Raw genomic sequence first — 13,639 nt, forward strand, 5'->3', positions numbered from 1 at the left:
CCGTCTCTGTGTCGGTCTGGGCACCTGCCATCCCTATCAGAGCCCGGGCGGGAGTGAGTAACTCGGAGGATTGCACCGGAGCCTTCCCAGGATGAGTCTTGCCTCTCCGTTTCCGAGGTACTCGGGTTATCCTCTCCTGAGACTCTCTCCAGAGTGGGTAAAAGGCGGGGCAGTCTCGTCCAATTAGGACAGGGACGGGGAGGGAATCAACCACCCCCGCCGTCGTGTGTATGGTTCCCCGTGTGCTGGTCATTGTAAGTTCAGTAATGGGGTATTCCCTGGTGTCCCCATGGACACAGGAAACTGGGAGGACTTTCCCCGGGGTCAGACACGTTGGGCCCACCAAATCCTTACGCACCAGGGTGGCCCGGCTACCAGAATCCAGTAAGGCCTCCACATCATGGTGATTCACAGTTACCGGGCAGGTGGGGGGTCGATCTGGGCCGCCATCTACGACTCCCAAGAGCGAGGCAAAACGGTGTGTGGGTGCTGAGCTGGAGGACTCCGCAGTGGGCATAGGTTCATCGGCTGGTTTCCCACACTGCCAGGAGATATGTCCCATCTCCCCACGCCGGTAACACTGTCGAGTTTCCCCCTCCTGGTGTACTCTTCTTGGACTCGCCTGGTTTCTGGCTCCCCCTGGAGCCGGGATAAGTCCTGACGTGGCTGGGTTCGAGACCTTGGGGTCCTTTGGACGGGTTCTTCCCATTTGTGGTGGGGCCGCCCTCCTGGGGTCTTTTCGGGAAGCATTCAGCATCTCCGCTGTGGCCTGGTACTTTTCCACAGCTTCCACGGTCAGATCAGCCGTGGTCAAGGCCTGTTGACTGATGAACCGCTTTTGCCTCATAAGGCAGGGCGCGTAGGTAACGATCCACCACAACGGCCTCCACCACCGCCGCTGCTGTATTCCTCTGCGGATCCAGCCATTTCCTTGCGATTCGGACAAGTTCATGCATCTGCGCCCGAGGAGGTTGGTCTGGTTGGAAGGTCCAGCTGTGAAAGCGCTGGGCCATACCAAACTTTGTGAGTCCATATCTGCTGAGGATCTCAGACTTCAGGGCATCATAGTCAGTAACCTGGTCAGGGCCCAGGTCCCAGACAGCATTCAGCGATTCCCCGGTTAGAAAGGGGGCTAACAGACCAACCCACTGTTGCTTGGGCCAGGCTTCCCTAGTGGCCGTGGCCTCAAATGCATGCAGGTATGCCTCAATGTCATCGGTAGCTCCCATCTTAGATATAAAGTCACTTGCCTTTATTGGGCGGGTATTTTGGACACCCCTCTGTCTCTGCAACTGCAATTCCTCTGCCTTCAGAAGGTTGGCTTTCTTTTGCTCCTCCAAGAGAGCCACGTTTGCTTGCATCTGGGCTTGCTGGCCAGCAACAAGGGCTTTCAATATGTCCTCCATTTCAGTCGGCGGGAGCCTACGGCCAACTTGGAAAACTGGGTGATCAAACCTTCGGTATCCTCCTCTGACATGCACTATTAACGCTTGAGCGTTGCCCGTATTCTCCACCATCTGTGACGTCACGAGAGGCTACACAGCTTTCAGCGGGATTGCTCAAGTAGTGCAAGGAGACAAGGTTCAAACAAAACAAGGATTTTATTAAAGGTCTTGGGAAATTAACGAAAATATAACCAAATTCTGTTCTCTTGTGGCTCTTTAAGGGTTAACAGTTCAGGGATGTCTCTTCCACATCCAAAATCATAGTTCTCACTCGCTCAGTTAACTTTTCCCCAGCCTTACTGTAGTCCACGTTGCAGCTAGTGGCCAACCCAGCAAAAAGTCCTTCCAAATGTCTCTCACGTATTTCCACAGGTGCATATATCCAAAGGTGAGTATTTCCCAAAGGTAAGTATCTCCAAATCCTTATATTCCTCATGGAAGTGGACGTGCAGCACTCTTGTCCTCCAGAGAGCCCAGGTCGGAGACTGTGTCTCTTCCCTTCCCCAACCTTCAGCTCATCAGCTCCTCATTTGTTTCAGCTGCGTGGGAAGATTGGCCATAGAGGGGTGGAGTTCCCGACCATACCAGCAGATGGAGCCATAGCTGTCTGGGTTTGCAGCCACCTCAGGGGGATGTAACGTCCCTCCAGGACACAGCCTCTCGTGACATCACAATCTGTAAAAAGGATTGTCCCTTGGTCTCAGCCAGAATCAGTAGATCTGTAAAAAGGATTGTCCCCTTGGTCTCAGCCAGAATCAGTAGATCTGTAAAAACACGCTGTCTTCTTTATATAAGCTGATGCTCTGCTTGTATATTAGGCAAATAGGATGTTTTTCTACAGTAACATTTTATAACATGATTATAACATTTTTTTTCTTCATACTTTAGTATGTATAGTACTGCTACAGCACAAAAGACATGCTTTTAAATCAGTCCATGTCAGTGACAGTGTGTAGGTGTGTGTGTGTGTGTGTGTGTGTGTGTGTGTGTGTGTGTGTGTGTGTGTGTGTGTGTGTGAGTGTGTGTGTGTGTGTGTGTAATTAGGGCCCATCAGTCATAATCTGTGCTGGCGTATTGACTGGCACTTAATGTTCTAATCAAACCCTCCCCAGGGTGGCTGCACATGAATGATAGTGCTGCTGCTGAGGGCTCTCTCTCTCTCTCTCTCTCTCTCTCTCTCTCTCTCGTCTCTCTCTCTCTCCCTCTCCCTCTCCCTCTCCCTCTCCCTCTCCCTCTCCCTCTCTCTCTCTCTCTCTCTCTCTCTCTCTCTCTCTCTCTCTCTCTCTCTCTCTCTCTCTCTCTCTCTCTCTCTCTCTCTCTCTCCCATTTCTCTTCCTTCTCTCGTTCTCCTACCATCCTCTTTGCCACATTTTCTTCCACTCCTCTCTCATTCACGTCTCATTCCCCTTCCCCTCTCTCCTCCTCCCCTCTTCTGTCTGTATCTGTCCACCAGTGCTGCTTTCCCTATCCCCAGTTGAGAGGACGAGGGTGGGTGGGGGGGGGGAAGGGTAGATTGGGGGATGTGTGTCTGTTGTGTAACTGTCTTTGTTTGACACTAGAGGGGGGGTGTCATGCATCAGAGGGACAAAGCCTAAGGGGCCCAAAATTCACACAACCCACAAACATACTGTACATATGTAACACCCAACCTGGAGTCACTTTGCCCTATCTTTCAGAAATGATGAAATGATGGAACCACAACATTCAATAGAAATCTAAACAAAAGCTTCTCTATTGTCCTCTCCATCTCCTCCCTCCATCTCCCTCTTCGTCTGCTTCTTGTCATCCTTTTCTCTCCATTCCATTGGTTCCGCATCGGTGTCCCTCTCTCTCCTTCAATCTCTCTTTCTCTTTCTCTCTCTCCACTCTCTGAAGCAGGAAATAGATTTGGGCCTTCTTATCTCTCCCCAACACAAACCCCCACCCCACTTCCCTCCCCTCACACACATGCACGCACACACACACGCACACACACACCCTTCAGCTGGTCGCATCAAAAGCCTCCATTGAGATTCACAGAATTGACAGATAGCTATCAGAGTTTTGTGTGCTTTAATTAAACGTTGACTGAAACTTTAAAGGGATTTGAATATGAATGTCTACTCTCTATCTCATATCAGACAGATTTTAATTAGTTCAACTCTGTCAGAAGAATTACGTGTGTGTGTGGGGCTAATTTAATGGAGCTCTGTGTTCTCAGCTTAGTTTAGCCATGCAAAAATAACATCCTTGAATATCTTTTGCTTTTGCTCACCTGAAGTAAAGTTAGCTAGATGGCATGTGTGTAGGAGAAGGATCAAAGGTCTATGTGACTGAAACATTTTAAGTGAAATGTTGCAATTGTCAATAAATGTTTGTGTTTACAACACACAATGTTTTGAGTGAATCGGTACAGTGCCTTCAAAAAGTGTTCAGACCCCTTGACCTGTTTCCACATTTTGTTATTCTAAAATGGCAAAAAAAAAAAAAAAACATCCTCATCGATCTACACACAATACCCAATAATTATATTTTAGAAATTGTAGCTAATTTATTAAAAATGAAAAACAGAAATACCTTATTTACATAAATATTCAGACCCTTTGCTATGAGACTTGAAATTGAGCTCAGGTGCATCCTGTTTCCATTGATCATTCTTGAGATGTTTCTACAACTTGATTGGAGTCCACCTGTGGTAAATTCAATTGATGGGACATGATTTGGAAAGGCACACACCTGTCTATATAAGGTCCCACGGTTGACAGTGCATATCAGAGCAAAACCAAAACCATGAGGTCGAACGAATTGTCCGTAAAGCTCAGAGACAGGATTGTGTCGAGGCACAGATCTGGGGAAGGGTACCCAACAATTTCTGCAGCATTGAACGTCCCCAAGAACACAGTGGCCTCCATAATTCTTAAATGGAAGAAGTTTGGAACCACCAAGACTCTTCCTAGAACTGGCCGCCCGGCCAAACTGAGCAATCGGGAGAGAAGGGCCTTGGTCAGGGAGGTGACCAAGAACCTGATGGTCACTCTGACAGAGCTCTAGAGTTCCTCTGTGGAGATGGGAGAACCTTCCAGAAGGACAACCATCTCTGCAGCACTCCAAAAAATCAGGCCTTTATGGGAGAGTGGCCAGACGGAAGTCACTCCTCAGTAAAAGGCACATGGCGGCCCGCTTGGAGTTTACCAAAAGGCACCTAAAGACTCTCAGACCATGAGAAACAAGATTCTCTGGTCTGAAGAAACCAAGATTCAACTCTTTGGCCTGAATGCCAAGCGTCACATCTGGAGGAACATGGCACCATCCCTACGGTGAAGCATGGTGGTGGCAGCATCATGCTGTGGGGGTGTTTTTCAGTGGCAGGGACTGGGAGACTAGTCAGGATCGAGGCAAAGATGTACGGAGCAAAGTACAGAGAGATCCTTGATGAAAACCTGTTCCAGAGCGCTCAGGACCTCAGACTGGGGCGAAGGTTCACCTTCCAACAGGACAACGACCCTAAGCACACAGCCAAGACAACGCAGGAGTGGCTTCGGGACAAGTCTGTGAATATTCTTGAGTGGCCCAGCCAGAGCCCGGACTTGAACCCGATCGAACATCTCTGGAGAGACCTGAAAATAGCTGTGCAGCAACCAACCTGAGAGAGCTTGAGAGGATCTGCAGAAAAGAATGGGAGAAACTCCCCAAATAGACGTGTGCCAAGCTTGTAGCGTCATACCCAAGAAGACTCAAGGCTGTAATCTCTGCCAAAGGTTCTTCAACAAAGTACTGAGTAAAGGGTCTGAATACTTATGTAAATGTGATATTTCTAAAAACCTGTTTTTGCTTTGTCATTATGGGGTATTGTGTGTAGATTGATGTGGGGAAAAAAACAATTTAATTAATTTTAGAAGAAGGCTGTAACCTAACAAAATGTTCAAAAAGTCAAGGGGTCTGAATATTTTCCGAAGGAACCTGTATGTATGGATTGATTGATTTATGGATTCAAATATTGATTGGCAGGTTCACCTATGAGATCGCTCCAGTGTTTGTCCTGATGGAGCAGCTGACGCTGAAGAAGATGAGAGAGATGATTGGCTGGCCCTCGGGAGAGGGGGACGGCATATTCTCACCAGGTATGTAGAAAAATGAGGTGGTTCTGTCCAGGGGTTGGAATCCAAATTATTTTCCAATCGTTTTGTTCTGAACATAACCTTTTTTTTTTTCATTCCGTTCCACTGTTCTGAAGTTCTGAACCGGTTCGAACCCAAAAAAGTAGCTGTTTATATCATTAGTTTCTGTTCCTTTTTAAACCTCAGAATCAACATTTTCTTTTTACATTTAGCTTGACATTAAATTACTTCACCAATAGAGCAGCTCGCTATGGAGCGGCAAAAGCTATAGTTGTTTACATGCATTCAACAGACAAGTATAGGGTACGAGATGCGACTGAAATTTTGCGGGTGGAGGAGGCTTTCTTTGACACTCCGGACATATTTTTGTTATGACATGCATTATTTGAATTAGGACCACAGAATTATACCTACGGAGGCCCAGCTTCTATGAAGGAACTTTGAATGTCTTTGAACTCCAAGGAGTTGGTTTAACATTCGACCAAAACTAGCTAGCTAGCTAACAAGCTTGTGTGTGCAGAGCAGCACCAGAACGTTAATAAAAACACGTCTTACCTTTTTGTAGTTAATAAATCCAATGTGAAACATGATAACTATAGTATCCTTAACTAGCGTTGAAAAAATGTATACATTCTTCACTAATTCAAAATCTCTTTCCCTAATTTCTAAATCACACTTGTAATGTCGGAGGGGCAGGTAGCCTACACGCACTCACATTGGTAAAGATTTTCAGCTGGCAGGCAGGCAGACACTGGAATAAGAGTGAGGGCTTTGCATATGTGCTTTGTTGCGTTTTTTGTGCGACTGGAAAAAAGATCCTGGATGGTAAAATAACGTTATTAACCGGTTCCCATGCTTCTAAAATAACTGTACTGTTCCGGAACAGTATAGATCACTTTCATTCCCGATTTTGATTCTGTTCCTGTTAAAATGTCAGTTCTGTTCCCTGAACCGGTTCCAACCCTTGGTTCTGTCTCTCCGTGTTGGCCTAGCTGCTGTCCCAGTCATGGGCTGACCAGTTATTCCCTCTCCGTCCACAGGGGGTGCCATCTCTAACATGTACAGTGTGATGATTGCTCGCTACAAGTACTTCCCTGAGGTCAAGACCAAGGGCATGTCTGCCGCTCCCCGCCTGGTGCTCTTCACATCAGAACATGTATGTCATGCACACAGACACACACACACACACACAGACACACAGCCTCACACACTGAAGAAATGAAGGTTTTAAGTTGTTTATATTCCGGTATTTTCCTGTATTCCTACAGAGCCACTACTCTATCAAGAAGGCCGGGGCAGCTCTGGGCTTTGGTTCTGAGAATGTGGTCCTGCTGAGTACAGATGAGAGGTACACTAGAACTACACACACACACACTTCCCGCATTCATTTACCCCCATGCAGTAGATCGGGTTGCACCTGACCCACTGTAGATATACATTAAGATAGATCAGCTGATTCTCTGTTCCTGCTCTCTCTCTCAGGGGGAGAGTTATTCCTGCTGATCTAGAAGCTAAGATCCTCGATGTCAAGCAGAAGGTGAGTCTCTCTCTCCTTCCCTCTCTCTCTCGCTCTATGCCTCTCTCTCTCTGTCTCTGCTTCTCTCAATTCAATTCAATTCAATTCAAAAGGCTTTATTGGCATGGGAAACATATGTTTACATTGCAAAAGCAAGTGAAATAGATAATAAACAAAAGTGAAATAAACAATAAAAAATGAACAGTAAACATTACACTCACAAAAGTTCCAAAAGAATAAAGACATTTCAAATGTCATATTATGTCTATATACAGTGTTATAATGATGTGCAAATAGTTAAAGTACAAAAAGGAAAATAAATAAACATAAATACAGGTTGTATTTACAATGCTGTGTGTTCTTCACTGGTTGACCTTTTCTTGTGGCAACAGGTCACAAATCTTGCTGCTGTGATTGCACACTGTCATATTTCACCCAAGAGATATGGGAGTTTATCCAATTTGGATTTATTTTCTAATTATTTGTTTGTCTGTGTAATCTGAGGGAAGTATGTGTCTCTAATATGGTCATACATTTGGCAGGAAGTTAGGAAGTGCAGCTCAGTTTCCACCTCATTTTGTGGACATAGCCTGTCTTCTTTTGAGAGCCAGGTCTGCCTACGGCGGCCTTTCTCAATAGCAAGGCTATGCTCACTGAGTCTGTACATAGTCAAAGCTTTCCTTAAGTTTGGGTCAGTCACAGTGGTCAGGTATTCTACCACTGTGTACTCTCTGTTTAGGGCCAAATAGCATTCTAGTTTGCTCTGTTTGTTTTGTTAATTCTTTCCCATGTGTCAAGTAATTATATTTTTGTTTTCTCATGATTTGGTTGGGTCTAATTGCGTTGCTGTCCTGGGGCTCTGTGGGGTCTGTTTGTGTTTGTGAACAGAGCCCCAGGACCAGCTTGCTTAGGGGACTTTCTCCAGGTTCATCTCTCTGTAGGTGATGGCTTTGTTATGGAAGGTTTGGGAATCGCTTCCTTTTAGGTGATGTATAATTTAGCGGCTCTTTTCTGGATTTAGCGTGTATCGGCCTAATTCTGCTCTGCATGCATTATTTGGTGTTTTATGTTGTACACGGAGGATATGTTTGCAGAATTCTGCATGCAGAGTCTCAATTTGGTGTTTGTCCCATTTTGTGAATTCTTGGTTGTTGAGCGGACCCCAGATCTCGCAACCATAAAGGTCAATGGGTTCTATAACATATTGAAGTATTTTTAGCCAGATCCTAATTGGTACAGTGCCTTGCAAAAGTATTCATCCCCCTTGACATTTTTCCTATTTTGTTGCATTTCGACCTGTAATTTAAATTGATTTTTATTTGGATTTCATGTAATGGACACACACAAAATAGTCCAAATTGGTGTAGTGAAATGAAAAAAAAAAATGTATTTCAAAAAATTCTACAAAATTAATAACGCAAAAGTGGTGTGTGCATATGTATTCACCCCCTTTCCAATGAAGACCCTAAATAAGATCTGGTGCAACCAATTACCTTCAGAAGTCACATAATTAGTTAAATAAAGTCCACCTGTGTGCAATCTAAGTGTCACATGATCTGTCACATGATCTCAGTATATATACACCTGTTCTGAAAGGCCCCAGAGTCTGCAACACCACTAAGCAAGGGGCACCACCAAGCAAGCAGCACTATGAAGACCAAGGAGCTCTCCAAACAGGTCAGGGACAAAGTTGTGGAGAAGTACAGATCAGGCTTGGGTTATAAAAAAATATCAGAAACTTTGAACATCCCAGGGAGCACCAATATATCCATTATTAATTTTTTTATGAAAATGGCACCACAACAAACCTGCTAAGAGAGGGCCACCCACCAAAACTCACGGACCAGGCAAGGAGGGCATTAATCAGAGAGGCAACAAAGAGACCAAAGATAACCCTGAAGGAGCTGCAAAGCTCCACAGTGGAGATTGGAGTATCTGTCCATAGGACAACTTTAAGCCATACACTTCACAGAGCTGGGCTTTACGGAAGAGTGGCCAGAAAAAAGCCATTGCTTAAAGAAAAAAATAAGCAAACACGTTTGATGTTCACCAAAAGCTATATGGGAGACTCCCCAAACATATGGAAGAAGGTACTCTGGTCAGATGAGACTAAAATTGAGCTTTTTGGCCATCAAGGAAAATGCTATGTCTGGCGCAAACCCAACACCTCTCATCACCCCGAGAACACCATCCCCACAGTGAAGCATGGTGGTGGCAGCATCATGCTGTGGGGATGTTTTTCATCGGCAGGGACTGGGAAACTGGTCAGAATTGAAGGAATGATGGATCACACTAAATACAGGGAAATTCTTGAGGGAAACCTTTCAGTCTTCCAGAGATTTGAGACTGGGACGGAGGTTCACCTTCCAGCAGGGCAATGACCCTAAGCATACTGCTAAAGCAACACTCGAGTGGTTTAAGGGGAAACATTTAAATGTCTTGGAATGGTGTTGTCAAAGCCCAGACCTCAATCCAATTAAGAATCTGTGGTATGACTTAAAGATTGCTGTACACCAGCGGAACCCATCCAACTTGAAGGAGCTGGAGCTGTTTTGCCTTAAAGAATGGGCAAAAATCCCAGTGGCTAGATGTGCCAAGTTTATAGAGACATACCTCAAGAGACTTGAAGATGTAATTGCTGCAAAAGGTGGCTCTACAAAGTATTGACTTTGGGGGGGTGAATAGTTATGCACGCTCAAGTATTCGGTTATTTTGTCTTATTTCTCTTTTGTTTCACAATAAGAAATATTTCGCATCTTCAAAGTGGTAGGCATGTTGTGTAAATCAAATGATACAACCCCCCCAAAAATCTATTTTAATTCCAGGTTGTAAGGCAACAAAATAGGAAAAATGCCAAGGGGGGTGAATACTTTCGCAAGCCACTGTATGTTGAATTTTATGTTCCTTTTGATGGCATAGCAGGCCCTTCTTGCCTTGTCTCTCAGATCGTTCACAGCTTTGTGGAAGTTACCTGTGGCGCTGATGTTTAGGCCGAGGTATGTATAGTTTTTTGTGTGCTCTAGGGCAACGGTGTCTAGATGGAATTTGTATTTGTGGTCCTGGCAACTGGAGCTTTTTTGGAACACCATTATTTTTGTCTTACTGAGAATTACTGTCAGGGCCCAGGTCTGACATAATCTGTGCAGTAGATCTAGGTGCTTTTTTGACATCAACAAAGCATGAGAAGACTTTGCCTTTGTTTTGGTTTGTTTGTTTGTCAATTAGGGTGTGCAGGGTGAATATGTGGTCTGTTGTATGGTAATTTGGTAAAAATCCAATTTGACATTTGCTCAGTACATTGTTTTCACTGAGGAAATGTACGAGTCTGCTGTTAATGATAATGCAGAGGATTTACCCAAGGTTGCTGTTGACACATATCCCACGGTAGTTATTGGGGTCATATTTGTCTCCACTTTTGTGGATTGAGGTGATCAGTCCTTGGTTCCAAATATTGGGGAAGATGCCAGAGCTAAGGATGATGTTAAAGAGTTTAAGTATAGCTAATTGAAATTTGTGGTCTGTATATTTTATCATTTCATTGAGGATACCATCAACACCACAGGCCTTTTTGGGTTGGAGGGTGTGTATTTTGTCCTTTAGTTCATTCAATGTAATTGGAGAATCCAGTGGGTTCTGGTAGTCTTTAATAGTTGATTCTAAGATTTGTATTTGATCATGTATATGTTTTTGCTGTTTGTTCTTTGTTATAGGGCCAAAAAGATTGGAGAAGTGGTTTACCCATACATCTCCGTTTTGGATAGATAACTCTTTGTGTTGTTTGTTTAGTGTTTTCCAATTTCCCCAGAAGTGGTTAGAGTCTATGGATTCTTCAATTACATTGAGCTGGTTTCTGACGTGCTGTTCCTTCCTTTTCCGTAGTGTATTTCAGTACTGTTTTAGTGATTCACCATAGTGAAGGCCTCTCTCTCTCTCTCTCTTCCGCTCTCGCTCTCTTTCTCTCTCTGTTTCTCACATGAAGGGGTTACATCCCATTGTGACTTCTGTGATATTGTGTTCCTCCAGGGTTACCATCCTCTGTTTGTGAACGCTACAGCTGGTTCTACAGTCTACGGAGCATTTGACCCCATCAACGAGATCGCTGACATCTGCGAGAAATACAACATGTGGCTGCACGTAGACGTGAGTACTGTGTGTGCGTGTGTCCGTTTGTGTGTTTGGGGACAATATTGTTTTGTCCTATTGATCTAATGGTGTGTGTGTTCTTTCTCCAGGGTGCATGGGGAGGTGGTCTCCTGATGTCCAGGAAGCATCGCCATAAGTTCAGTGGTGTTGAGAGGTACTGACACGCACACACAGACACACAGACACACACTCCTTATTTAACAAAACCAACACACACTAACAGCTGCATTTCCTCTCTCAGGGCTAACTCTGTCACATGGAATCCTCACAAGATGATGGGAGTGCCTCTACAGTGCTCCGCTATCCTGGTCCGAGAAAAGGTGAGGAACCACACACACACACACCACAGGAAGTTGGTGGCACCTGAATTGGGGTGGATGGGCTCGCGTTAATGGCTGGAGCGGAATAAGTGAAATGGTAATAAATACATCAGACAAAAGGTTTGCAGGTGTTTGATGCCATTCCATTAGCTCTGTTCTAGACATGATTATCATCCTCCTGTGACACACACACACACACCCTTTAACCATGCTCTCTCTCTCTGTGTAGGGTATTCTGGCAGGCTGTAACTCCATGTGTGCTGGCTACCTGTTCCAGCCTGATAAACAGTATGATGTCAGCTATGACACGGGAGACAAGGCCATCCAGTGTGGCCGACACGTCGACATCTTCAAGTTCTGGCTCATGTGGAAGGCCAAGGTGAGCTAGTGTAGCCAGTATTTGCTCATATCCAGCCTTCCAATTACATACGGTATAGGCCTAAACCACAAATGGGGTTTCCACACTTATGGGGATGCCCTGCCGTCCCCAGTCAGCACCTCTGTAATTTTTCATCCCTAAATAAATAATTGTAATATTCTCCTTCCACAGGGCACTATAGGATTTGAGCAGCACATTGACAAGTGTCTGGACCTGTCTCAGTACCTCTACGACAAGATCAGAAACAGAGAGGGATACGAGATGGTGTTCCAGGGAGTGGTAAGCTACTGTCCTACTACTTCCTCTATCCTCTCCTCCCTCAGTCATCCCCCCTTCCTTCCTTCCTTCCTTCCTTCCTTCCTTCCTTCCTTCCTTCCTTCCTTCCTTCCTTCCTTCCTTCTGTAGTTCCATAGGTCCAAATATTCCAAATGTGTGTCTTCTCTCCGTAGCCCCAGCACACCAACGTGTGTTTCTGGTACATCCCACCCAGTCTGAGAGGTTTGGAACACAACAGCGAGGAGTATCGAGAGAAACTTCACATGGTAAGTGTTGTACAATATTCTAACTTTTCAAGTGTTCTAGAAACGTTATCTTAGAGTTCTAAATATGTTATATTCCCCTCCCATCCTTCAGGTGGCGCCCAAGATCAAGGCGATGATGATGGAGTCAGGGACGACCATGGTGGGCTACCAGCCTCAGGGCCAGAAGGTCAACTTCTTCCGCATGGTCGTCTCCAACCCCGCAGCCCTCCAGTCAGACATCGACTTCCTCATTGACGAGATCGAGAGGCTGGGGCATGACCTGTAGACAGCGCCACCTCAGTGAGCGGAGGCCGAAACTGAAGTTTTCAATGTTTTAGCTGTGACCATAAGAATCGGCTCTGAGATCAAATTTTAGCTGTTCTTGATTTGTCCTAAACAATTCACTCCGTAGGTAGAATGTGTAAACCGTAGCCTTCATGGCGTGTTGGGTACACACTCTGATACTAAGGTTTTACTAACGTGTGTAGAGTCCTGTGTTGTGTGTTTGTGTTCCAGTCCGTTTAACAGTCGTCCAGTAGTCATCTGTCTATCTGTGTTGTACAGTAGATTCATAAGAGGAACCATGGTAATGGAACACAGGGAAACCCTCTACATCAGTGTGTGTGTGTGTGTGTGTGTGTGCGTGTGAGTGTGTGTGTGTGTAAATACAAATAAATGTTTGAGAGCACAAATAGTATACAGTATACACTGAGTGGACAAAACATTAAGAACAGCTTTCAATTATTGAGTTGCTGGCCCATGTTGACTCCAATGCTTCCCACAGTTGTGTCAAGTTGGCTGGATGTCCTTTGGGTGGTGGACCATTCTTGATACACACGGGAAACAGTTGAGCATTAAAAGCAGCAGCGTTGCAGTTCTTGACACAAACTGGTGCGCCTGGCACCTACTACCATACCCCGTCCAAAGGCACTTAAATCTTTTGTCTTGCCCATTCACCGTCTGAATGGCACACATACACAATCCATGTCTCAATTGTCTCAAGGCTTAAAAATCCTTCTTTAACCATCTACACTGATTGAAGTGGATTTAACAAGAGACATCAATAAGTGATCTTGGCTTTCACCTGGATTCACCTGATCAGTCTATATCATGGAAAGAAATGTTCTTAATGTTTTGTACACTCAGTGTATTGTGATATTATGATATACGCGATTCACTTGAGCTCAGTGTATATATAGGATCATTCTAGAGCCAGAT

General features: G+C 45.0%; 1 protein-coding gene across 4 annotated transcripts in view; it reads left to right on the forward strand.

Moving 5' to 3' along the window:
- gad1b (glutamate decarboxylase 1b) overlaps positions 1-13,063 on the forward strand; it is a 28,556-nt gene extending 15,493 nt beyond the window's left edge. For all 4 annotated transcript variants that reach the window (XM_041842688.1, XM_041842687.2, XM_041842686.1 and 1 more), the window contains 11 exons: positions 5,433-5,545; positions 6,583-6,698; positions 6,811-6,890; positions 7,025-7,079; positions 11,082-11,198; positions 11,291-11,355; positions 11,443-11,521; positions 11,751-11,900; positions 12,072-12,179; positions 12,350-12,442; positions 12,534-13,063. In XM_041842688.1, coding sequence (XP_041698622.1) covers positions 5,433-5,545; positions 6,583-6,698; positions 6,811-6,890; positions 7,025-7,079; positions 11,082-11,198; positions 11,291-11,355; positions 11,443-11,521; positions 11,751-11,900; positions 12,072-12,179; positions 12,350-12,442; positions 12,534-12,707 — 1,150 coding nt within the window. In that variant the 3' untranslated portion in view covers positions 12,708-13,063. The remainder of the gene's footprint in view (positions 1-5,432; positions 5,546-6,582; positions 6,699-6,810; positions 6,891-7,024; positions 7,080-11,081; positions 11,199-11,290; positions 11,356-11,442; positions 11,522-11,750; positions 11,901-12,071; positions 12,180-12,349; positions 12,443-12,533) is intronic.
- The last annotated feature ends 576 nt before the right edge of the window (positions 13,064-13,639 follow it).

Source organism: Coregonus clupeaformis, chromosome 21 (genome assembly GCF_020615455.1).
Source record: "Coregonus clupeaformis isolate EN_2021a chromosome 21, ASM2061545v1, whole genome shotgun sequence".
Taxonomy (NCBI): domain Eukaryota; kingdom Metazoa; phylum Chordata; class Actinopteri; order Salmoniformes; family Salmonidae; genus Coregonus; species Coregonus clupeaformis.